This window comes from Castor canadensis, chromosome X, assembly GCF_047511655.1.
Source record: "Castor canadensis chromosome X, mCasCan1.hap1v2, whole genome shotgun sequence".
NCBI lineage: Eukaryota > Metazoa > Chordata > Mammalia > Rodentia > Castoridae > Castor > Castor canadensis.
The window spans coordinates 20032387-20059061 of NC_133405.1; the positions used below are offsets into that span (position 1 = coordinate 20032387).

Genomic DNA, 26675 nt, shown 5'->3' on the forward strand with positions numbered 1-26675 from the left:
AGTTCTGTTAAGGCCCTGAATATTGCTGTTTGGGTTTAGTTCCAGTGTCTGCAACAGTTCCTGACACTTAGGTGGCAAAACTGAACGCGTGGAGTGAAACAATGAGCAAAAGCCCAAACTTGCAAGGTCACCCCTCCTCTGGCTTCCTTTATTATAAAGTGGTGCACTAAACACTGGGTGATTGGGAAGTACCCCCAAAATCGCTAAAGCAAACTGAAAACTCAGCTCAGTTGACTTGGGACCAGGAGCTTATGGCAGACTTAGGAATCCAAGGCCTGCCGCTGAGCTCACAGCCAGGTTCCGGGGACGCCAACAGCTCCAAAATAACCCTTTCCCTCAGACACAGCTTCCTGATTCAATGCTCTGTTAAGGGAAAGCAAGCAGTTTCATGGAGTCCACATGTGGGCTGTTGGGCAAGCAACTTCCCCTTCCTGCAACGGGCTCTAAGTTTGTCCCCAATTCTGCAGATGGGCTGTACCTTTCCCGCAAAGTGGCCCACAGAGGCTTAAGTACACCACATATGGCAATATTTTTGTTTAAGCATTAACTGATGTCTTCATGGGATGCTGAACCATTGGCTCATAGGGATGGAATGATGAAGTAACCACAGGTAAGTGGTACTGATGCTCAGATACTTTATTTATTGAAGTTGACAACACATAATCTGACCCTAGGATCTACCAGGCACTAGCCTAAGTGCTTGCCATTGGGTTAGTGGAAAAACACACCTGAAAACAGCCTACCTTATGGAACTAACATTCTAGCACAGGAAGAAGGGCCATAGATAGACATTAAATTTAACAAACCGAGTAGGTGACAGATGTCAAAGGCCATGGGCAATTGGGCACTGCACACATAGCCTAAGGGCAACTCAAAACCGCAGGCACTTTAAATCAGGCCGTGAACATGCGGGGCCCGTGACTCAATTTAGCCGCTTTGTCCCTGCAGGTTACGTCCTGGGCAACCCAGGCCACCGCCAGCACAGAATTCACAACTGGCCATGGGAAACAAGGAGTTTAACTTAATGGCAGCCAGCATTGTTTCTTTCCTACAATCGAGAGCTAGTTTTAATGTGTTTTTAAATTAATAAGACACTTCTCTAAAGCGAGTTTGTGCTCACAAGAGGTCAAGTATCTTTTTTGTTTGTATATTTGTTTGAGACAGGGTCTGTGTATGTAACCCAGGCTGGCCTCAAACTCATGCCATCATACACTATGCGTTCATTAGTTGAATGCAGTCAGTAATGTTTAGATAAACCTCATTCATATAAGTACTTAATTTCTAATACAGTAAAAAATATTTCAACTGAACAGAGATACTGTTTTAAGTACCTTTTTGAGAAAGGGTCTCTCTATGTAGCCCAGACTGGCCTAAAACTCACAACCTTCCTGCTTCCACTTCCCAAGTGCTAGGGTTACAGGCATGCACTACCATACCTGTCTTATCCTGTACCTTAATTGGATTTACCTAAGAGTTGTATTTAAAATATTTGTTCAGGCTTACTAAGCTAAGCTTTTCTATTAAAACAAACTCATTTCTGCCCATATAAGAACAGATGAACAGGGAATAAAAATGTTCAGTTATGACAATATTTGCACTGGGGTCATGGAAACTGCTCTCCAAGTACAGCACAACTGAACACTCTCTACTACGACCACACTGACAATGTCATATGGTTGAGGTATGTATCCAACAGGAAGTTTCAGAGAATCCAAGGTAAAGAAGATGGTGTAGTCTATTACCCCACATCTATCCTGTAGCCAAGTAATATAGACCTGTGATGAGAAATGACAGCAATGATTACAGAAAAGCATAATCCATTGTAATGGATCTAACCTGCAAATTGCTCCACCACACCACTGATTCCCAACCTGCCCAGCACATTGGCAATACTAGGGGTGAACACACTGGTGCCCAGGTCCCTCTTCACACCAATTATGGCAGAATCTCTGGGGATGGACCCTCAGTCTCTGACGAGAAGCCTTGCTCCAAACATTACCCACAATGGTCATTACCTGTATAGTCAAGGTTGAGAGATTCAAAGGGATTGACTGAAAAAGAAATGTGGTGGCAAGCACATGATTATTGCTTCTGTCCTCGTCTGTCACATTCCAAGCTCATTATTGCATCTGTACCTTTGTTGAACTCATTTTAAGACTTCACTATCGAAATACCTAGGTTTTCCTAGTATGCTCAAATACTACAACCCACTCTACTCATTCTTTCCCAACAATTTTCTTGCACGTTGATTGTTTTTCTCCCTCTTCTTTTCAGAACATCCTAACCAACATTCTAACCCCATATAAACTGTATAACTTAGAATTTAATTATACATGTGTTTGTGTATTATTTTTGAATTGTTTCCTTTTGGAATTCCTACTACTTCAGTAAGAAAATAGGCTCCTTTTTGGGAAAGAATATATTTTCAAGTCTCCCAGCATACTCAATAGATTTCTGGCCACAAAATTATGAAAGAAAGTAATAACAAGCACAACATGGAAACAAATTACCTTATCCACATGCTTACAGTTCATGGGCTTTGCTGAGTGTGTCTTGATCTTTGAGGTACCTGGCAGCAAGGAATACTCAACTTCTAACCAGTCACCCTTATAAGGCATAAAACCTAAAACAGCCAGGGAAAAAACTGAGTGTGATTCATTCACATTCTCTTCCTCTCCCTCACTCCCTCCTTTCCCCTTTCCCTCCCTCCCTCCTCCCTGTCAGAGAGAGTATGGAAATCATGCCAAATTTAACAAGATCTGTACACCCTAAAATAGCCTGTAATTAGACGTAAAGTATAGTTGAACATTTTTAAACACATACCTCTTTTTTGGCAGCACTGTAGTTTAAACTCAGGGCCTCATGATTGCTAGGCAGGTGCTCTACCACTTGAGCCATGGCCCTAGCCCTATTTGTGCTATAGTTAGTTTTTGGTTAGGTTCTTGCATTTTTATCCAGGGCCAGCCTCAGACTGTATCCTCCTCTGTATGCATCCTATGTAGCTGGGACTAGAGATGCATGCCACCATGCATAGCTTGTAGGTTAAGATGGGGGCAAACTTTTTGCTCAGGCTGGCCATGAACCAAAATCCTCTCAATATCTACCTCCTACATAGGTGGAAGTTCAGGCGTGTGTCAGCATGCCTGGCCCTTAAACAGATACCTTATAAATATTTCTGTCAGAACGTAAATATAATCTTTTAGACATTAATTCTCTACTACATCAACTGTTCATCACAACCAATCTCTGGCAACAGCACAGGGTTGATTACACGATTGGTCACATTCAATGCCTCGTCCAAGGAGAAGGTTCAATGCACAGGTAAGAGCACACATCTAAACCTGCTACCTGAATTCACGTTCACTTACTGGTCCTTGGTCTGCAATCTTAGTGAAGGTCTTTGACCTCTGTGTGCCAGGGCTTCTTCATCTATGAATTGAGAAGTCATAGTCCTTATGACACAGATATGTTGTGACAATGAGTGCATATGGAGAAAACTCATAGAATACTGCCTGGCAATGTTAACTAGCAAATAAATACAGATTGCTACTAGCTACAGTAGTCACATTAGGAAATATTGCTAAGATAAGAATGAATCTATTTCAGCAGGTGTTTTATGTTAGGGTTGAGAGTAAGACCATCCACGTTATGACCAGACCCCTCCCTCTCACAGGTGGCTTACTGGAAACTCCCCACTTGACCCTAGAGACTGACATAGGGACAGCTGTTAACCATTATCTCTAGGTGGACACCAAGGACAGTCTAGCAGATGAGTGACCTAACCACAACTTATCTTACTTGGTTGCCCAGCAACAATATTCCTTAGTGATCTTCCTGGTATTTTTCTACTAGCCCCCTCTGTCTACACCAAGCCAGTGCATGGTAGCCTGCCATGGGCTGTAGTTCTCTTGCTGGAGACCCCCTCTGCAGGCTCTCTTTCCCGAATAAAGCCTGTGCTAATGTTGAGCCATCTTCTGCCTATCCTTCCATGTTTCTCTTCAGCCTAACATTTTGTTCAGCTGATGAATTGTTAAATATGTACATTTTATAGTTATAAACATGTAGTTTCAAATAGAATTTTACAATGAGTAAAAAGTAAACCACAGAGCCAGGTGCCGGTTTATCATATCTGTAATCCTAGTTACTTGGGCTCTAGACCATCCTGAGCAAAAAGTTTGCAAGACATCATCTCAATGGAAAAAAGCAGGGCGTGTGCCTGTCATCCCAGCTACATCTAGGAAGATCACAGGCAAGGCTAGCCTGGGCAAAAAGTGAGACCCTATCTCTAAAATAACCAGAGAAAAAAGGGCTGGAGGTGTGGCTCAAGCAGTAGAACATCTGCCTCACAAGAGCAAAGGCCTGAGTTCAAACCACACTACTGCCAAAAAACAAATGAAAACAAAAAGCACTTGACAGAGTGGTTCAAGTGGTAGAGTACCTGCTTAGCAAGTGCAAGGGCCCAATAAGATCAAGAACAAACAAAAAAGTAAGCCACAGGATGGCAAAGGCATCTGGAAGAACTAGAAACACTGCAGGTAAGAGTGTTCACCAGCACAACCACACCAGTAAACTGACAATATTGACAAAGACAAACATTTCCTTACTGTATGATCCAGAAATAAAGAATGATGGAATGACGCAAGAGATAGATCTCGGATCTGTCTCTCTCCTTCCCTTCCTTCCTCCCTCTCTCCATCCCTCCCTCTCTCCCTCTTTCTGTCTCATCTATATACATTTGTTTGGTGTGGCTTTATAAAATATCTATGGATAAACAACTTCAAAATGCATGTACCTCCAGATATAACCAACCACAGATTCAATTGTCCGTGTGCCTATGAAAATTTAACCCGTCTGTCTAAAGCTGAGTTACTGTTGTAATTTTTCCCCTCTTAGTCTTTCACATCTCAAACTGGCAATGTCATCTTTACTGCTGCACAAATGAAAACCTGCAATTATTGGCAGGAATAGAGGGGCATCAGCCAGATCCCAGAGTAGGAGATCCCAGCCTTCTTTCCTCCCACAAACAACAATTGGACAACTATCCAGTAAAAAATAGCTCTAAAGGAGCCCAGGAGTCCATTTAAAAGGCTTTAGAAATGCCGAAGAAAGAAAAAAACCAAGGAAACTTGTACAAAAAGGGTAGGAAGTACTCTTTCATTTTGACAGAATTCATTTTGTCTGACTCCTTTTCCATCACACAAAGGTCCAAATCCAGCAGCCAATGCTTCCATCTCTAATTTCAAATACAGTCAGAATCAAATCAGTCCTTAGAGCCTGTACTCTGACAACCTCAGCCGAGTCTCATCATCACTGGCCAGAACTATCACAGCTAACCAATTTCCTAACTCCACCTCTGCCCCATATAGTCCCTTTTCAACAAAGCCAAGTGAATATTTCACAACAAATTCAGGTAAGAGTCTTGGTTTTATACCCACAGAAGGTAAAATAGCAAGCTGCCTGGCGAGGCTAAGCTAACCTCTGCTTTTCTACTCAGGCTACATGACAACTGCATTCAACTCAAAGAACATAAAGTATAGCTCTGGGTATAAACACAATCTTAGAATATCTGCTCATTGCAAATAGAAATTAATAAATAGGGGGAGAAGGGGAGAGGAAAGGAGGGAGGGAGGGAGAGTGAGACTAAGGGAGAGAGAGGGAGAGAAAGAGAATATGTCAGCAAGCTACAAGGTTGTTTCCAAATCTTACTTTGAAGCATTTTAAAAAATAGAGGCTGTACGTGGTGGTGCACTATTATCCCAACACACTGGAGGCTGAGGCAGGAGGCTCATGAGTGCCTAGAACACTTGCTTAGCAAAGGCAAGACTCTGAGTTTAATCCCCAGTACAACCAAAAAAAAAGGATTTCACACACCATAAGAAGGGGGAGGGGAGAAGATGAATAGTTATTTAACTTATATTGTAAGCACAACTGTAAATATCACAATGTATCCCCCTCTACAATTATATGCTAATAAAAAATTTTAAGATAGTATCTCTATTTATTTGTAATATTTTTACTTTATTAGAAATTAAATACATGAATGAAAAAATTATACAAACATTATTGATTTCATTCAACTAATGAACACATAATATATGATAGCTTGAGTTTTTGGAAATATTACCTATTCATCCCTATATTGCACATTATTTTATATTTTTGTGTGTAATATTTCTAATTTATTTATCTTTTTTATTATTGTGCTGAAGGTACAATGTGACAGTTACAATACTTCTTACAATATATCATAGTTGAATTCACCCCCTCCATCATTCTTCTTTATCGTCCCCACCCCATTCCTAGCCTATATTAAACATTACTTTCAGTTGGAAAGGTCCATCTCAAATATTAAAGAACCACTGGCTGGAGACACATACACTACAGAAACAATTCCAGTACTAAAATTTTTTCAAAATATTAAGGAAGACATGTTTTTAAAATGTAATTCATACCTTCAGAAACAATGTCTAGAGAGAAGTAAATTTTTTTATCAATGTAGACAGTATCATTCTTTATACGGTTAACACAACCAACTAAAATTCTGATTCTAGAGTCTGATGGTCCAGCAACGTCAAAATTGTCAGAGATAGCATCCACCTGTAAGGTAAGGAAACAGCTACTTAAAATAAAATATGACAAAAAATTAAAGGGGGAATTTCTATGCTTAAAACATTGTTGCTGAAGAAATATTTTGACTCATGTATGTAGTTCCAGCTACTCAGAAGCCTCAGCTGGAAGTTGAACCCACATTTGAAACCAGCCTGGGCAAAATAGTGAGACCTTGTCTCAAAACATATTTTAAACAATTATCCTCAATACTAGTGAACCTATTCCATATTATAAACTACTTATAGATGTGAGATGATTTTAAAAAAACACCCATGCTTCCTGTATTGATAAAATGCACCCAAAAACATTAATAGCACACCTAATTTTAATGTGCACATAGCATTAGATTCAAAGATAAAAAATATTGTGCTCGTCCTCTAGGAATTCACAATTTAATTGGAGGAAAAGGAAAATAAATATTTCTAAGCAAGTTGAGATGCAGGTATAAAATAAGTTCAAAATTTGGTCTCAGGAATTCCCAGGAGGGAGAAAATTTCAGAGAGGGAGAAAATAGGGCATTCTTTAGAGGAAGTCATATTTGAGCTGGGTTGTGAATAGAAGAAGTTTGCGGTGCAAATGGGGGAGTAATTGAGAAGGAAACCATAACATTCAAGATCCAGACCCCGTGGACAGAAGCATAAAATAAAGCTGCAAAAATAATCTCGAATGAGACACAGCTCTAAAAAAAAAAAAAAGAGTCAAATAAGGGCTTAATTTATCTGTGATAGAGAGGCATGCAAATGCTTTTATTTATTGGAGTTGTCAAAAATTTAATTATATCGGTAATTTATGCTCATTTCAGAAAAAAGTAGAGGAAAAGGGTAGGCACAATGCACAAAGCAGTTGCCTATGATCTGCAATTCCATTACCTAGAGACAACTATTGGTCACATTTTAGTATTTACTCTGGCTCCAAACGTTCTCCTTGTAATTATTAACACATTAACTTCACAAATGATTAGGATTTACTGTGACATTTCCATACATGCATACATCACACACAATGATCATGACCATGCATCCTTCTAATCTCTCCTCCCCACCCTTTTCCCCTGCCTCCTCCCAACACCATTGCCAGTATCTAGTAATCACTTTTCTATTGTCAAGTCACTTATTTACTTTCCACATAGGAGTTTTTCTGGTTTATTTTGCTTTGTCCTCCAGTTCCATCCAATTCCCTGAAAATGGCAGAATCTTCATTCTTTATGTTTGAATAATTCTCCACTGTGTACATGTAACATATTTTCTTTAGCCACCTGTTGCCGGGCACAACATTTGGTTTTATATTTTAGCTATTGTGAATTGGACTGCAAAAAACATGGGTATGCAGGTATCTCTTACATGATGACTTGTATGTTCTCAGGAATGGGAGAGCTGGATCTTATGCTCATTCTATTTTTAGTTTTTTGAGGAACCTTCATATTGCTTTCCACATGGGATGTACTAGTTTATATTTCCATCAACAGTTTATGAAGGTTCCTTCCCAGCATCTATTATTTTTGTTTGCTTTTTTATGATATCCATTCTAACTGAGATGAGATGGAATCTCATTAGTTTTGATATTTATTTCCCTCATGGCAAATAATATTGAGAAGTTTGTTCATATATTTACTGGCCATTTGTATTTCTTGTCTGAGAAGTATCTCTTCAGATAATTTGCCTATTTCTTATTAGATTATTTATTTTTTGTGTTGAGTTTTTTGAGCTCTTTATATATTCTGAATGTTAATACACTGTTGGATGAACAGAAATCAAAGATTTTCTCCCATTCTGTAGTCTGCTGCTTCTTCACTCTGTTGATTGTTTTCTTTGCTGTGTAGAAGCTTTGTAATTTGATATGTTCCCATTCATCTATTCTTGCTTTAATTTCCTGTGTTTTGGAGTCCTATCCAGGAAATTATTGCTTGTAACAATATCTTGAAGTGATAACCCAATGTTTTCCTCTAGTAGTTTCAAAGTTTGGGGTCTTAAGCATATTGTTGTGTATTTCTTAATCCATTCAGTCAGCCTGTATCTTTTAATTAGAGAATTGAGACCATTTACATTCAGAGTTGTTGAAAGGAGCGGACTTGGACCTGTGTTCTGCTGATTTTCTTCCATTGTTTTAAATAGTCTTTGTTTCTTCATTTCTTATTCATCTTTGAGGTTTGATGGTTTACTGTATTGACACTATTTGATGCCTTCCAATTTCTCATTTGTGTATATAGTCTTCTAGTGGGGTTTAATCTTTCATGTGCTCTTAAAATAATATTTCTTCCTCTTCTGAGTGTAGGAGTTCCTTAAACATCTTCCGTAATGCCAATCTAGTGGCAATGAATTCCCTTAGTTTGTGCTTATCTTGAAAAGTCTTTATTTGTCCTTAGCTTATGAAAGATAGCTTTGCTCAGTGTAGTAATACTGGTTGGAAATTATTTTTCTTTTAGGACCTGAAATATATGATTCCAGGCCCTCCTGGCCTTTAGGGTTGCTGCTGAGAAATCTGCTGTTAGCCAAATCACTTTGCCTTTAAATGTGACTTGGCGATTACCTCTTGCAAATTTTAATATTTTTCCTTTGTCCTGAGCTTTTGGCAGTATAATTATAGCATGTCATGGAGAACTTCATTTTTTGTCAAGTCTATTTGGAGTTCTAAATGCCTCCTGTACTTGGATGTTCATATTTTTCCCCAAATGTGGGAATTTTTCTGCTATTGAATAGCTTTTTTATGCCTTCAACACTTTTCTCCCTCAGGTATGCCAATGAACTGTAAATTTCATCTTTAAAAAACAAACAAACAAACAAAAAACCCAAGAAAGTGGTTTATTTCCAGCCAACAAAAAGGTAACCTCAGAACTCATAACTGAAGTTAACAACATGAACTTCCAAAGGACATGGCTCCCCAGAGGCAAGGCTCCTCCATAAAGGGATATCAAAATCCTTTTATAGTATGAAGAAGGTGGTAGGAAGAATCACCAGGTAGGCAAATCATAAAACGGTGGGGGAAATCATTCGTAAGATTCAGGTGCTGTCTCCTTCTCAGTCTAAAGATTTAGAGGCTAGAAGTCCCTTAAGCCTAACATATACTTACAAGATTACATCAAGCAGTCACAAAAATGGTAATCTAGACATAAAGGCCTATGACAATTGGCTGCCCAAGGGGCCTAAGCATCCCAATACAATTTAGGCTTCTCAGCTTATAAAACCTTGTCTCCTCTCAAGGTCACAGTGAGATTTAAACAATCTGGAAGCTCAAACATACCCTCTTTGAAGGAATTTCAGTTCACAGTACCCCCTGTTGACCAAACACCACACTCTGTGTATGCTGAGGCCTATTGTTGTTTTATGTTCCATAGGGCTAGGAAGGCTCATTCCTAGGATATGAAGCTCAGTAAGCAGGAAAATAATCTTCAGGAGAGAGAAATAGTTATTGAAGTTTCTAAGAAAGAAATATCTGAAACATATTAAATTATTAGCCATCATAATCTATTTCTGAGTTTTCCTCTTTTACTAGCCTCTGCATCGAATACAATACCTGCATGCTGCATACAAAAGGAATACCTCAAACCAAAACAATCAAAAACACAGTATGACCTAAAGAAGAAAAAGTAACAGATGAGGGGAATAAACATCCCAGCAAACCAAAAATTTCTTTATGTGTCATCCTACTCTTTATTCAAAGTAACAATGTTTCCTTCCTGTATCTGCTGTCATCTGTACTGAATAAAATTTTTCATTTCATAGTTTAAGTATTTAAAATCATCTATTGGTGGAAGAGAGGAAAAGAAAGGGTAATGAGGAGTGAATATGATCAACATTATCTATATGTGACCATGAATCCCATTATTTTGTACAATTAACACATGCTAATAAATTTTTGTTTAATTACTTTTAATTCTAATTTTTTCTGGCAAATTTGACTCCATGTCTATAATCTTGTGAAGAGTAGCTGATTCTAATTCTAAAAGAGCTTGATCTTCAATGTTTAAATTATTGTAACTCTTTTTTGTTGCTGTTTGGTCTTTTAATGGTGTCCCAGAGATGTTCTCTTCATTCTTTATTATTTTTTCTTTATTCCTATCTGAATGTATATCTGATGGAAATATTCTCAATATTCTTTCTTTCAACTGATCTACATTGTTGAAGGTTTTTTTTAATCTGACTTGAGCTTATCATTTCCAAGACTTCTTTTGGTTGCTTTTCAAAATCTCTCTTTACTGAACTTCTCATCCATACACTGAATTGTCTTTCTTATTTAACTATTTATCAGTATGTTCTTTGATTTTGTTGAGATTTTAAATAAATCATTCTTTTGAATTCTTTATCTGGCATTTCATCTACTTTAATATCTTTGGAATCTGTTACCAAAGTGTTATGAACTTGTGTTTTTCATATTTTTTATGCTTCTATGATGAGATCTGCATATCTGTTGGGATGGATTTTGTTTCCATTTTATGTAAAGAAAGAATATTGAGCTTGAAGACAAGACTTTCAAAATATTACATTCAGACAGAAATTTAAAAATAAGAGAGAATGAAAAGAACATTCAAGATCTCTGGGACACCATTAAAAGATCAAACTTACTTTTAGCTCTTTATATATTTTGAATATTAGTCCTAGATCCGATGAATAACTGGTAAAGATTTCCTCCAATTCTACAGGGTTTCTTTTGATTCTAGTGTTTGCTGTGCAGAAGCTTTTTAATTTGATACAATCCCATTTTTCAATTCTTTTTCTTATTTTCTGAGAAATTGAGGTTCTATTCAGAAAAGCATTACCTATATCTTCAAGGGCTTTCAGTATGTTTTCTTCGCCAAAAGAATAAATAATCTAATTAATGGGCAAATGAATTGAACACTTTTCTAAAGAAGTACAAATGGCTAATAAATACATGAAGAAATGTTAAACATTGTTAGCCATAAAGGAAACGCAAATCAAAACATTACTGAGATTCTATCACACCCCAATCAGAATGGCTATCATTAAGAAAACAAGCAATAACAAATGTTGGTTAAGATTCAAGGAAAAAGGAACCCTCACACCCTGTTGGTGGGAATGTAAATTAGTGCAGCTACTATGAAAATCAGTATGGAAGTTCTTTTAAAAACTAAAAATAAAACTACCATATGATCCTTCTATGGAATCAGTCTAGGTGCTCTTCAACCAATAAATGGATAAAGAAAATGGAGTGTTAGCCATAAAGAAGAGTGGATTTTGTTATTTGCAGGTAATTGGATGGAACTAGAGATCATCATGTTAAGTGAAACAATCCAGACTGAGAAATACAAGTATCTCATGTTCTCTCTCATATATGGAATCTAATCTTTAAAAATGAATAACAGGAATGAAAACAGGTCCTGTTTGGGAGCCAGTATCAGCAAGAGTGGGAGAAGGTAAAAGAAGGTAAAGGGGGTGTGTGAATATGGTGGATTATTTATATTTATATTTATATATTATATTTATAAATATTACAAATATGTATTTATAAATACATATTACTATATATTTATATTTTATATTATAATATTATATATTATACAATACTATATATTCATTATACATAATTATATTATATATAATATATAATTATAATTATAATTATATAATATACAATTTAATAATATATTATATTATATATAACAATACAATACAGTAACTATTATAATACTATATTATTATATATTAATATTATGTTATATATATTACATATTATTTATATATTTATTTATATTTATATATAAATACATATATGTATTTATATATAAATATATATTTATAAATATTATATTTATATTTATAATAATATTTATATTACTTATGGTGAATATTTACACCCATGTGTAAAACAGAACAATGTAACCTGTTAAAATGTTTTAAGAAAGAGGGAGGGGGGTGAGGGGAAGAGATAGAGGGGGTGAATTTGATTGATGTATATTGTATGCATGTGTAGAAATATCACAATGAAACCCCTTTGTGAAATTAATATATGCTAATAAAATTTTTTAAAAGATCAAACATAGCAACAAACAAGTTATAATAACTTGGACACTGAAGATCAATCTTTTTTAGAATTAATTAGTCTGCACAAGATAATAATCATGGAGTCAAATTATCCAGAAGAAAAAATTAGAAGATAATTAAACAAAATTTTGTCAACATATATTAATTGTATGAAATAACACATTTCTTCTTGGTATGCAGCTTTCTCTTTATGGTGTATCTTAGGGATATGTTTGCTGTGCAATGTTGAGTTTATTTCCAACTGGACAGCGTAATGTAACCTTCCAGTAATTTCTTCAGTTATGATTTATGCATTTGGGCACAGAGCATACCATATCAGAATTGGAAAGACCTACTGTCTTTGCAGGTCTTAAGAATGGGGACACTGTGGTAATTCAAGCAAGTTTGATGTAGGTAGCAGAGTGTGTTGGGCACATCCTCTATGGTTGTTCCTACCAGGGAAGTGGGGGTTCCTATCAGGTCATGGAGTTTCTACTAGTACTGTTGATGTTGGCCCTGTTACTTGAAAGCAAATCTGATGCTAGTTGCTTCAGTCAAGGTGGAGGGCTTGAAACTCTTGTCCTCTGGACATTGGTGCAGATCTAGGTTCTTCACAGGGAGCCAGAGGCCAGAATCACAACTTCTGCTCCGTGGCACTCTCCTCCAGTCTTGTCAGCAATGTGTCATCTAACAAGTTGCAGCTGTGACTAATGTAGAGGACCCACATAGTTGCAGAGTCAGCAATCATTGAGCTTTTCCTCTGTGCTGCTACTGTTGGGATGTCTGCCCAGGAGTAAGACCTCAGATCCCCCCTAGCTGTACCTGCCTATGCATGTGTAGACAGGTTGGAGGTTCTGTCCCCCTTATTCTTTAAGTAGAAGTATCCACAGGGTCTCAGAGATGGAAATTTTCTGACACTCCCTCCCACTGCAGCATAGACTCAGATAATAGGATCCTTCTCAAGATGGCTCCTGGCTATAGCACTCTGAGTGTTTGACAGGAGATGCTGCAAACTCCTTCTCTGAAGCTAGCCTTCTATGCAGACTCTAGTCCTCTTATTTATTTAGGCTACATGTACTGGCTCTGCACCATGCTGGGACTCTCTCTTTCACCTTTACCCCCTCAGAGGGGAGAGTCCTCTTCTAGCCATGGTACTATGACAGTCTCTAAGGCACTCTGTTTCTCTTATACACCTTGTCTCTGAAATTTCACCAGATCTCCTTTCCTTTGCTGTTAAATTGAGTGTTCGTTCTTCGCCACTCACCTCCCCATGCAGCTACACACCTGTTGTTTTGGTTCCATCTTGAAGAGAAGCAGGTAAGTGCTGAGTGCCTTTATTCTGCCATCTTTCAGAGTTTTTTTTCTATTTGCACACACACACACACACACACACACACACACACACACATATAAATGCTCAGTTCTTTAAAGAAGTATTTAACATTGTAGGGTGGGGGAAGAGGGAGGGGGCGGGGTAGGTAAGGGTGGGGGTGGGAGGAAGGGGGGAAAAATGACCCAAACATTGTATGCACATATGAATAAAAGAAAAAAAAGTGAAAAAAAAATAAAAATTGTACATAATAATCACAAACATTTTTATAGAACAAGAGATTGTTGAAAGGGAAATATGGCATCTCAAAGAATGGGTGGGACATAATTCATTGATTTAATTCCACATAATTGGGCATTTAACTTGTATCCTATATATTTCTTACTTACCTGATTTATTTCTGAAGGATAAACTCTTAGGAATGGAATTCCTTGTTCAAATGTTTTTAATGGAAGAAAACCATTGAGTTGTGAATCATTTTTGAGTTTTTAAAAAGGCTTACTTTACTGGTATTCATTTCTTATTTGGTGTCTTTCAAGTTGTCAATACCAATCTCATCGTCATTTTCCTTGAGATGACTTTTATTGACGAATGAAGCAATAGGCACTTGTTTATCTACCACTACTTCTATCAGTACCCAACTGCCATGATTCATCACAGCCTTTGACCCCAACTCCACTAGCGCATAATCATACTACACACTGAGATTTCCCCCAAGTTTCATGTCAAATTCTGTTTCTTTTCCCTTAACAAGGAGTACAAACAGATCCAAATGTTTGTGAGTATGATAAAGGTGGCCTTTCCATACAACAAGACAAAGTGGATTATACAGTTTATGGTAAGGGACAACTGGGTATGAATTAGCAAAACAATATATGGGTCCTTCACTCAGCCTACACACATAAATTGAATTCAGGCTTCCGGGATACTTAGATGTAAATAAACTGTCACAGCAAAAACTAAATTAATACTTATGTAAAATATGAATTGGAAAAACATCTCTAAGAATTCTTTCCGAACCCAAAAGCCACATGGGCAAAACAGAGATATTTGTAATATATAAAAGTTGAACACCATCAAACGAAGTCACCATGGTACCGTGAAAATAACTGTAAAAACTTCATGTACTATTATTCCTAATACAGCTTTAATTTTCTTAAAATACAAACAGTTGTAATGTCCCTAACATATTACAAGATCAAAGAAAATAAAAGTTGCTTTAGTCCTATTAAAACTTAAAGAAGGGCTGGGGGCATGGCTTAAATGGTAGAGCACTTGACTAGCAAGTACAAGGCCCTGAGTTCAAACTCCAGTACCACAGAAAAGAGACTTAAAGAAACTCCAAATAGAATTATGACAGTACTTCTCAATTCTAAAATTGATAAATTTCAGACTGATCATATACCCATCTTTGCCAATACTGGAAAATGGGAAGCTTCACAGCCTGCTGCTGAGGCATTAATTAGTGCAATATTGCCAAAAGATAATTGAATAATGTTCAAAAATAGTAAATACTTAGACTGTGGCAATAGTTACAAGATTCTGTAAATCTTACAAAAAGTCATTGAATTGTACTTTTAAAATGAGAGAATCTTATGGTATGTAAATTATACCTCAATAAAATTTTCTAAATGGTTAAAATATATATCGTTTGAGACAGCAATTCTACTTCTATGAATGCATACTACAGAAAATGGGTTTTTACCTGAAAAAGGAAGTTGCAGGATAATAGTGTCCAGTGATTTTCATTGTTGACCATATTGTTTAAATAATAGGAGAATAGATAGGCAATTTTTATATTTAAAATACAAAAAATCAGGGCTGGGTTTGATGATGGGTATGGGTAGTCCCTGCTAAACAGGAAGCTGAGGCAGAATTGCTTAAACCCAGGAGTTCAAGGCCAGCCTGGGCAACATAGCAAGAGCCCATGGCAAACAAAAAAAAACAGAAGTGGAAATCATGACAAGTTTTTAAAAAGAAGAACCCTCAACTTCAGGAGAGTAGATTTTCAAATTTCACTACGTCCTCTGTACAGGTCACATTGTGGAGGTTGGGCTAAATAAGAAAGAAAGATTAAAAGCCCACTAGGAAAAGAACTGTCCCCAAACTCATATCCCCAAATCTTACTTTGATTGCTTTCAATTTATGAGATGTTTTATCTTCTTTCACAACTGCAGTAACTTTTTGTCCAACTTTCAGAGGCAAATGGCCACTCACATCAGTACTAAAGTAAATGGACTCATCAATCAAGCCATAATCACTACAGAAACTTGTCACAATTCCTTGCACGGTTTGCAAGCTGGGGTCACCTATGGGATGGATAACAAACATTCACTACCAATAAGCCTATCAGAGGAACATATGGTAGATGGCCATCTAACTCTAGAAATCGATTTGAGATACAGATGACAAACTCTATGCCCTCTCTTTCTTGTTGGCCTCTCCTGACTCAGCTATAGATTGGCACAATTATACGAGGACTTCTGTCCTTGGACTGTTTGTGGGTATTAATGACATGCAGGCCTTAAAGCCCTTACTACCGTGCCTAGCCCAGACAAGTGATCAATACATATTGGAATTGATATAATTCAGAGAAGAGATGCCCACCCAGCAAAGCTCTTGTTTCATTGGCCTCCCACCCACCATGTGCAGGTCTTCCCCTTTATCCTCATGCCAGCCCTGAAGTGGGGCTCCAGGAAACAGCGAGCCAGTTAAATGTGGCTCCTGCTCTCTTTATGCGTGATGAATAGTCGCTCTTTCCTGCACGAGGAACTGCAAGCAAAATTTGGGAAGTGCCTCCAGCAGCCTGCACGCACAACGGGCCCCCTCCCTTCCTCTGGGACCAGACATAGGACTCGTCCACTTGGCTTCAAGTAAGAGACGTGTTTGGTTACGAGACCAAATTCTGCCTCAAAGTAGGGGGCTCCGCTTCTTCCGGAAATAGAAAAAGGCCTCGCTCAAGGGCAAAGGCAGGGCGATACAGCCAAGGAGGCCTTTTGCGCCACAACTTCGCGGTGGCCCGAATGGCTGCCCGCTTTGGACCACCACGTTTGTGGCACGGTGGGATGGGTGGCGGCCTAACTCTTGGGGACTCAAGGGCCCCTGCCCCACAGCGGACCCTCAAGATGGCTGCGCCTCCCTTAAGAGGAGGCTCCTAAGCGTGGAGGACAGGGGCACTCGCCCGGGCGTACCTTGCAGCAGACTCTGCTGCTGTGCGTAATAGGCCGGCTGCCTCCTCCTCCGGAAGAAGGCTAAGACCCGGTTCAGAAGTCGCATCATGGTGCTGTCACCTCCTGCCTCCAAGTTGTACCACGTGGCCTTCTCTGTCGCACGCCCTCGAGGCACAGAGACCGGTCTGTCTGGGTCCGGGTAAGCCTGGAGCAGCGCAGCGCCAGCCACGTGCAGACAACGTAAGTGACGGTGCTAGAGCGGCCTCCAGGCCAGCCCGTGCCACAGCGCCACCAGCTGGGCTCCCAGCTTCCCCGTCAGTTCCCCTCTCCTAGGCTGCTACAGAGCCCGCCTCTTCCTCTCACCAGCCAATGACGGTGCTCCCAGTGGTCACGTGGCCCTCCATGGGCCATAAAAGGCAGTAGGTGGAGTAGCTGGGGAAACATGGCTCCTCCTATTTAGCCTGGAGGCTTCTTGGTTCCCGGTGGAGCCTGGGTGGGGCTTGTGCCCTGGCTGTGCAAACCAACCGCCAAAATCCAGCATGAGGCCGAACGTAAGGACTGGTCACACAGGCGGACAGTCTGCGGTTTCTCTCAGCATGGAGGTAATGTGTGTGTGCTTCACGTCCTGTGCTTGTGCTTCATTTTAGGGATGGCGAGTCCTTCTGTTTCATATTATGGCGTCCTTTATCATTTGCAATGGTAACTTACCATAGAATTCCTTCACAATTATGCCTACCACTTACTCCTTGTTTAAAACGCCTAAATACTCCAGCCAATTACTCTGCTATACCTACTGCATCATTGCATTTATTCACTGATTTAATAAATGTCTGTTGAGGACGGACCGTGAGTCAGACGCCTTTCTTATGGCTTGGAATTAATCAGTGCACAAAAGACACAAGAATATTGGCCTGCTGGAGGTAACTTTCTCACAGGAGGAAAAGGGACACGAGAAACACAACAAATAATGAAATACCTTATATGTTGGGAGGCTCAAAATGGTTTGGAAAAATACTGCAGGGCAACGGAACCTATAGTTGGCAAGGGGGGTCTGGATTGAATTTTGCAGTATGGTCATGGGGTTTCCCAATAGATGAACAATGCTGTTTTAGGGGGGGCAACTCCATTAAGGAAGCAGCCTAGGCAGACTTAAGTGTGTACGTGATGTTTTGAAGCGAAACCTATGTAGTTGGGTCAGAAGGAGTGAAATTGCTGGGCTGTGTAGTTTTTACTCCTTAAGTTTCAGGGTTTCCCAGAAAAGGATGGAGACCAGTTAAAGACAAGATTGAGCGTGTACAGCCAGTTGCAGGAAGATTGAGGGAGATAAATGTTTTATTTTGTTTTGTATACCTTTGAACATTGTAATATAGATACACTGTGGGTGCCAAACTTCGGTGCTAGGACTAGACCTGTGTGGGTCCAAGTAGAAAAAAAAAGCTGTCCTTGTGCTTCCATGAGGACCTAGTGGCAGCGTTATGGCGGGGTGGGGCGGTAGGCAGGCGCTGCAGACTCTCCACCGAGGCAGAGGTTGTTCTTTCCCGCTTGGCGTTGGAACCCTGGGCACTTGGAGTCCTGCGAAGCCAGGCTCTGGTCATCTTTGACAGCAGGCTTGGCTGGTTTCGGCAAGGGTGGTCTGGGAGCCTGACAGTGGAGTCTGGTCTGAGCTCCCGATGGAGAAAAGGCTCCTGTGACAGTAAAACTGCAGGAGTTCCTGCGCCTGGAACCAGGAGTGCCCAGCCTTGAGGCCGCCGATTTATGCTTCTGAAACTCTTGTTTCCAAGAGGCCGCTGGTTCCTGGGAAGCCTTCAGGCAGCAACTGGAGCCTTGCCATGGGTGGCTTCAGTCAGGTGTGCATCAGCGAGCGAGTTTCGAGTTGCCGGTGCTGGAGCAGTTCCTGACCATCCTGTCCCAGCAAGGTCCACACTCTGCATTCGGAGAGCTAAGAAGAAACTGCGACTCTTTTAAAGTATGGTTCATTTAAAGAGCGCTTGGGAGAGAGAGGGAATAGATGAGGGGAAGGAAATTACCTGTTACTTGATTGGCCCCTTGGTCTGGGACATTTTGCTGTCTTAGTTACTCATTCAGATTCTCTTTTCATTTTCATTTCATTATTAAAGTATATCAATTATTAAAGTATATCAATTTGTATATATATTAAAGTATACAAAGCAAGGGGTTTCATTATGGACATTTTGATAATACACTTGTGGAAACTATGGTCATATTCACCTCCTCTATTACCCATTCTTATGCTCCCTCCCTCTCCCTTTCGCATTCAACATTCCTTATAATCCCCCCTTTACTTTCCTGTCCATTTTATTTTGTCCCCAGGTTCCACATATTAAAGATAATACACAACACTTGTCTTTCTGAGTCTGACTTATCTCATTTAACGTAACGATCTTCTGTTCTTTCCTGCAAACATCCATTTTTCCACAAACAACGTAATTTCATTCGATATAACACTTTATCCATTCATGTTTTGATGGGCACCTAGGCTGATTCCATAGTTTGGCTACTGTGAATAGTGCTGCAATAAACATGGGTGAGCAGGTGTCTCTACTGTATACATTCCTTCAGATATATGCCCAGGAGTGGTATAGCAGGATCACATACAGTTCTAGTTTTAGTTTTCTAGAACATTTGATTAGTATATATTTGTTGTACAGGGGATTTTATTGTCATATTTCCACATAGCTTTACAATGCACCTTGGTTAGATTCATCCCCTGCATCATTCTCCCTCCCCCTTCCTCCTACTTCAAATGATTTCAACAGATTTCAATATTCTATTTTCATACAAGTATATAAAGTATATCAACCATATTCACCCTCCTTCAGCCTCTCCATTTACCCTCCCCTTTCCCACTAGAACCCACCCCCTAACAGGACCTGTTTTGCATTTTAGCCTTTCATTTCTTAAGTGTACATTCATTGCTCAAAAGGGTTTCACCATGGTATATCATCCACGAATATATTATACTTTAATCAGTCTAACTTCCTGTATTATTTTCCCTTACCCTTCCTCCCACTCACTATTAATCAACAGATATCCGTGTTTCATTGTTATTCCATCTTCTATTTTTAGTTTTTTGAGGACCCTCCACACTGATTTCTGTAGTGGCTGCACTAATTTACATTCCCATCAACAGAGTTTAAGGGTTTCTTTTTCACTCACACCCTCAGCATTTGTCATTTGTTTTCTTGATCATAGTCATTCTGACTGGAGTGAGATGGAATCTCAAAGATGTTTCAATTTGTATTTCCTTTATAGCTAAGGATGTTGAACACGTGTTCATGTGTTTATTGACTATTTGTACTTCTTTTGAAAACTGTTCATTGGATTATTTGTTCTTTGGTGTTTAATTTTTTTAGCTCTTTTTATATTCTGTATTTCAATCTCTTGTTAGATGAATTGCTGGCAAAGATTTTCTCCTATTCTGTAGGCTGTCTCTTTACATTGGTAATTGTTTCCTTTGATGTGCAAAAGTTTTTTAATCTGATGCAATTCCATTTGTAAATTCTTCATTTTATTTCCTGAGCTATTGGAGTCCTGTTCAGAAAGTCATTGCCTATGCCTACATCTTTAAGTGCTTTCCTGCAGTAGTTTCAACGTTTTGGGTCTTACCTTAAGGTGTTTCATCCATTTTCAGTTGATTTTTGTACAGAGTGAGAGATAGGGATCAAGTTTCAGTCTTCTACATGCTATAAGCCATGTTTTCTTTACTCATTCATCTATTGCCTATTCACATTTTCTTCCTAGGTGTAGTGGTGCAGGCCTGTAATCCCAGAACCTGGGAGGCAGAGGCAGAAGGATGGCAAGTTCAAGCCAACCTGTGCTACATAGTGAGACCCTGTCTCAAAAATACCAAAGAATTTTTTTTCTTGATTGCCTTGAGTAGACCTAACACTGGTCAGTGACTTTTTGTAGTCTAGTTTGAAAGATTCGTGCTCCAGATTTCTCCCCTTTCCCCCAAGTGCAGTGAACGGTGTATTGCTTTTGGTTTCCACAGGATGGCAGTGTCCCTGAAATAGTGGGTCAGCCCTGGCCAGATGTATGGTGGGTATCAAATCCTGGCTCTGTTGCCTACCAGCTGTGGGACTTTGAACAGGGCCCCATTTTCCTCATAAGTAAAATGGCAGTGGTGCCATCTCCCTCAGAGGTGGTTCTGAGGATTCAAGGGATAGCAGCATGTGCATTTTGATCATGGTAGTCTGGGCTCCTCTGCAGAGCTGGATCTCACTTCATTGTGAATTTAGAAAAACAGTTTTCACTGGGGCTTTGAGATCACCGTCCCGAGGGCATCACTAGTGAGGAGGGATACCTGGAAAAGGTGGGAGGGAAGGGGTGTGAGTCCATCAGGAGAAGGTGGGAGGAAGGGAAAGATGGGTGCTGACGTGGCTCCTCTCCCCACCCCCTGCACATACAATCACATATATAGTTCTACATGTGGACACAGCGTGGACAAAACCTCGAGTTTGAATCATCCCTTTCTGGCCGGGCCCAGAGGGACAGACTGTGAGTCTATGGAAGTTTGCTCTCAGATTCCTGTAATGAGGTCCCTTTCTATTGGGCCCTGTGGGGGTGAGTGATGCTCCAGATTCCTTTGTTTATCATTGCCCTTCAGATTGAAGACCTTCATTTTTTTTTGACAGTATGGAGATTTGAACTAAGGGCCTCATGCTTACTTGCTAGGTAGGCACTCTACCACTAGAGCTATGCCCCCGGCACGTTTTTTGCTTTAGTTATTTTTTAGGTAGGGTCTCTTGTTTTTGCCCCAGGCGGCCCTCAGACCACAATCCTCCTACCTACACCTCCCGTTGCACTTGGAATCACAGCCACCTGCCACTGTACCTAGCTTATCAGTTGAGACGGGTTCTCAACAACTTTCTGCCTGAACTGGCCTCATGGTCCTCATGATTTCTGCCTCCGAAGTAGCTGGAATTACAGGTGTGAGTCATCACACCTGACCCCATGTAGCCATTCTTTAAGGATAGTTATGCTAGTGACAAATTATTTTAGTTCTCCTTTTTCTAAAATGCGTTTACTTCTTAATTCTGTAAGGATAGTGTTGCCAGATAAAAAAATTTGTGGTTGACAATTCTTCTAGTGCTTGAAAAACGCCATGCCACTTTCTCCTGGACTCCATGGTTTCAGATGAGAAATCCACTCTCATCTGAATTGGTATTGTCCTGTAGGTCACATGTCCCTTTTCTCTGGTTACTATTAAGATTTTTCTTTGTTGTAATTTTAAAGTTTTTTTTTATCATGTCTTGGTATGGGTTTCTTAGTTTATCTTATTTGAGAGTCATTCCTTCTTGAATCTGTAGATTTATCTATCACCAATGATATTTCTTTGGATCCCCTTCCAGCCACACTTTCTTTTTCTTCTCCTTTGGGACTGCTGGTATGAACATTGGATATTTTATTATCATCCCACAGGTCTCCAGAGTCTCCATCCCTTAGATAGTCTATTTTCTCTATGTTTTTCGGGTTGGGTAAATTCTATCGATGTGTCCTCAAGCTAACTGATTCAGTCCTTTGTTTTCTCCACTGTACTGTTCAGTGTATCCTCCAAGGGTTTTTTTTTTTTTCAAATTCTTAGATTTCATAGCTCTGTAATTCTCATTTGGTTCTTTATGACTTCTATTTATTTTCTCTTTTTATTTTTACTTCAAGAAAATTTGTAATTCCTTTTTTGAATTATTTTATGACAGCTGCTTTAAAATCCTTAACAGAGAATTCTGTTATCTTATTCATCTTGGTGTTCAAGTCGCTTGATTGTGTTTTCTCATTATAATTGTGACTTTCCTGATTCTTTGTGTGGGTGATGATTTTTTTTTATATTCTAGGCATTCAGAATATATATTATTTACACTTTTAATTTTAGCAGTCAGTTACTCATTTAGATTTGACATGCAGGTTCTGGTCTAGTTTTATGGGCTATGATTTTAATGATAGTCTAATTTCAGATGTTAGGTGGTATTCTATTGTTATGCTTGGTTTTTCATATCCTTTAGCTGTTGATGCTGCTTGAGGGAGTGAAAGGTACTTCCCCTGACTACCTTGTGGTTCTAGGTAGGAGAAAGAATTCTGCTGACTTCTGTAAAAAGAACATTTTCAATATTGGTAGCTTCTAGAGGCTGAATTCCCCTATCAGATAAGAATTTCCCAAGCCTGACATTTGTAACCTGAATCATGGTGTTGTACTTCCCAGCAATAAGATGTCTCTGGTCAGGGAAGGTCAGTCTTAGGCTGAAAGGTGACAGAGAGGTTCCTGGACCAGCTACCTTGTTGTGATAAGATCTCCATTGCTCATGCTATCAGTCACAAAGTGTATTGGACAGGGGAAGGAAGCCTCAGACCCAGTGGAAATAGAGTCCCTTCTATGTAGTGGGCAGGGTGGGTAGCTGAATGATCAGGAACCTGAGGCTCTGCAATCCAGCAAGAAAAGTCTGCTGGCTTGATAGAGCACTTGTTTAGCATGCATGAGGTCCTGGGATTCATCCCCAGCACCACAGGAAAGAAAGTAAGGAAGGGAGGGAGAGAAAATTCTGCTGGGATTCTTTTACGGTAGCCCATCATTTTGGACATTATGATGCCTCAGCTGCCTTCTCTTTTTAGTGTGTTTAGTCTTCAGGAACAAAGAATGAGTCTGGGGGAATGGGCACTGGGGTGTCTTCATCCACAGGATGTGAGGAATTAGGGATGCTATTCTCATAGTGATCTCTGTCACCTTCTGCACTACCTGTTTCTTGCATTCCTCTCTGTCCTCCTGAGGGAATGATGGAAGACAAAGATTTGACAAGGCCTCCAGGTAATGTGGAAATTCCCGTTGTCATTACCTCCTCCCTACGCCTTCCTCCTCCCTGAGTGTCTCTCTTACAGGGCCCTTTACTGCCACTTTCAGAGGGTCCTTTCTCTCTTACCCACGTGTCTCCCCTACCTTCTTCATTTGTCTCCCCCATACACCACCTGTAGGCCTGCTACACTTCTCTCTCTGGAACATGTTCTCAGCACCCCCATTTCCCCACTTTATCCCATGATTCTTCTGTTGAACTCTGCCTGATGCTTCTCAGACTGAAGCAGATCTGTGCTCTTTCAGTTACCTGAGCGCTTGTCCATCAGGATCCGAGCAAGAGGACTCTCCCCAAGGACATATACATTAGTAGATGATGGAAATCTGGACTCACTGGTAAGACCTTTCCCAGTGATGAAAACAGTGCCATTAGCCAGAATCCTGTCCCTCACATATTCACCTCCCTGTCATAAGTTCTAAGTTGGGCCACCAAGCCTCCACATGGGGGATCTCTTGATCTAATGTCCCCTTGATTAGCATTAATTCAGTGTCTGTTGAGCAGCACAGTACCCTCAAACTCAAGTTTCAGCTTCCAAGCTTAGGGAAGGAGGCTGAATCTAGCAGACTTCCTAGAACAGAACAAATAGATTCCAGTGACACCCCTCCCCATGTCCACATTCACAGTTCTGGGGAATGTGCCTGTTCTAAGTTTTGATTCTTTGCAAGGTACTTGTTCTTCTAAATTCTCTTCTACTTTCTATTCTCCATTAGTATCCTTTGTCCTTTCCTCAAACACAAAAAGGTTAGGGACACTGGCATCAACATTCTAGTTAATCAGCTGTCACAGACCCTAAAAATTCAGAAAGGAGGGACCATGTGATCAGAGATTTTCATCATTAATTCTCACTTATACCTTTGGGAAGTTGCAAGCAAGGACCATATTCAAAAGAGACAATTATCTAAATAAAGATGCAATGATTTGACGAACTACTAGGCAGACATTAGGGACTGGGGATTTAACTCAGTGGTAGAGTGCTGACCTAGCATGCAAAAGGCCCAGGGTTCCATTCTCAGCACTACAAAAATAAAACCCCAGCTGGGCAACAGTGGCTCACGCCTGTAATCCTAGCTACTCAGGAGGCAGCGATCAGGAGGATCACAGTTCGAAGCCAGTCTGGGCAAATAGTCAACGAGACCCTATCTTGAAAAAAGCCATCACAAAAAAAGGCTGGTGGAGTGGCTCAAGGTGGAGGCCCTGAGTTCAAACCCTGGTACTGCAAAAAAATAATAATAAATAAATAAACCCCCAAGCCAGGTGCCAATAGTTCACAGCTCTAATCTTAGCTATTTGGGAGGCTGACATTGAGAAGATCAAGGTTCGAAGTCAATCTGGGCAAATAGTTTGTGAGACACCCATCTCCAAAATAACCTGAGCAAAATGGACTAAAAGTATGGCTCGTGCAGTAGAGTGCCTGCTTTACAAGTGCAGAAGCCCCAAGTTCAAACCCCAGTGCCACCAAAAAAAAAATTGAATTAAAAAACCCAGAGATTAAAAATAATGCCCAATATGCTGGGTATGGTGGCTCATGCCTGTAGTCCCAGCACTGGGGGGACTGAAGTAGAAGGATGTAATTTGGAGGACAACCTGAGCTACATAGTGAGACCCTGTCTCAAAAAAAAAAAAAAGATGCCCAGGCCAGGGGTGGCTCACACTTGTCATCCTAGCTACAGGAGGCAGAGATCTGAAGGATCATGTTTTGAGGCCAGCCCAGGCAGAAAGTTGGCAGGGCCCCATCTTATCCAGTAACTAGGTGTGGTGGTGTGTGCCTCATCCCATCTATCGGAGGTGTAGGTAAGAGGATCTTGGTTTAGGTCAGCTTGGGAAAAAATGCGAGATTGTATTGGAAAAATAACTAAAGTAAAAAGGGCTGGAGGTGTGGCTCAAGTGATAGAGGGCCTGCCTAACAACTGCAAAGCCCCCAATTCAAATCGTAGTACAACAAAAAACCTGATACCTATAAAATATGACCAAGAGCTAATCACTGGCTTGTAGTAGAAGGTACATGGGTGTTCAATTTTTGTCAACTTTTTTACGTGTGGAAAAGCCCTCATGGGAAAATATTTGGGAATACAACACAAAACAAGACATATGTACCATATGATAGCTATGTGAAAACACATATGAGAAGATTAAGACCAACGCTTCAATTTGTTTTCATGCATCAAGTGCATGGTGAGGACAGGAATGCTACAGGACTTCTCTTTCCTCTCATTAGCATTACCTCTCCTTTCTTCTTGCTCAGCTTCTTGCACAGTCTAATTTCCAGCTTCTCAGAGTAAGTATGACTTAGTCAGCCCATACCTTTGGGGACAGAGCATTTTGAATGGGAACCATCTCACATATCTTCTTGACCTTGGGCTGGCCTCAGGAATAATTCTCTTCGGTCCACTGCAATATGAACAGGTCTGTTTCACATGGTATGCAAACACAAAGTAAGTAAACAACCACAACAAAAACTGGCACCTGGAGATTCCACTTCTTCAGGGACCATGAAAAGTTAACTTTATACGGCTCTCAGGGTATGGCATTTCTGGTATGAAATGCTCTGTGCTCTGAATTTTTAATATGAACTAGAACTGACAACCACACAGTCTGTATTTTATGAGGCTTTTATGAGCATCACAAATAAAACGGTACCCTAGACTTCCCCGGCAACTCTGGTTTGCTCTTCAACTATGTCTGGTCACTAGGGCAGGCTGTTAGGTTTTACAGAGGAACATGCTGGATGTCT

The 26675-nt window shown here is 39.9% G+C and overlaps 1 protein-coding gene across 1 annotated transcript; it reads right to left on the reverse strand.

Annotated features, from left to right (window-relative positions):
• Positions 1 to 1580: 1580 nt before the first annotated feature.
• Positions 1581 to 17193, reverse strand: LOC109679921 (cancer/testis antigen 55-like). Its single transcript, XM_020154967.2, has 5 exons — positions 17106 to 17193; positions 16042 to 16223; positions 6453 to 6597; positions 2511 to 2623; positions 1581 to 1775 (listed from the first exon to the last, which is right to left on the reverse strand). Exons 1-5 carry the CDS (start codon positions 17191 to 17193, stop codon positions 1581 to 1583), a joined length of 723 nt encoding a protein of 240 aa, XP_020010556.2.
• Between the last annotated feature and the right edge of the window lie 9482 nt (positions 17194 to 26675).

Bases quoted from the DNA above. Each gene is read 5' to 3' on its own strand.
- LOC109679921 (XM_020154967.2), bottom strand. From the start codon at position 17,193: ATGATGCGACTTCTGAACCGGGTCTTAGCCTTCTTCCGGAGGAGGAGG. The intron at 6,598-16,041 runs GTAAGATTTGGG...CTTACCTTACAG, and splicing joins ATAAATTGAAAGCAATCAAA to GTGGATGCTATCTCTGACAA. The intron at 2,624-6,452 runs GTATGAATTACA...TGGCTGTTTTAG, and splicing joins TCTAGACATTGTTTCTGAAG to GTTTTATGCCTTATAAGGGT.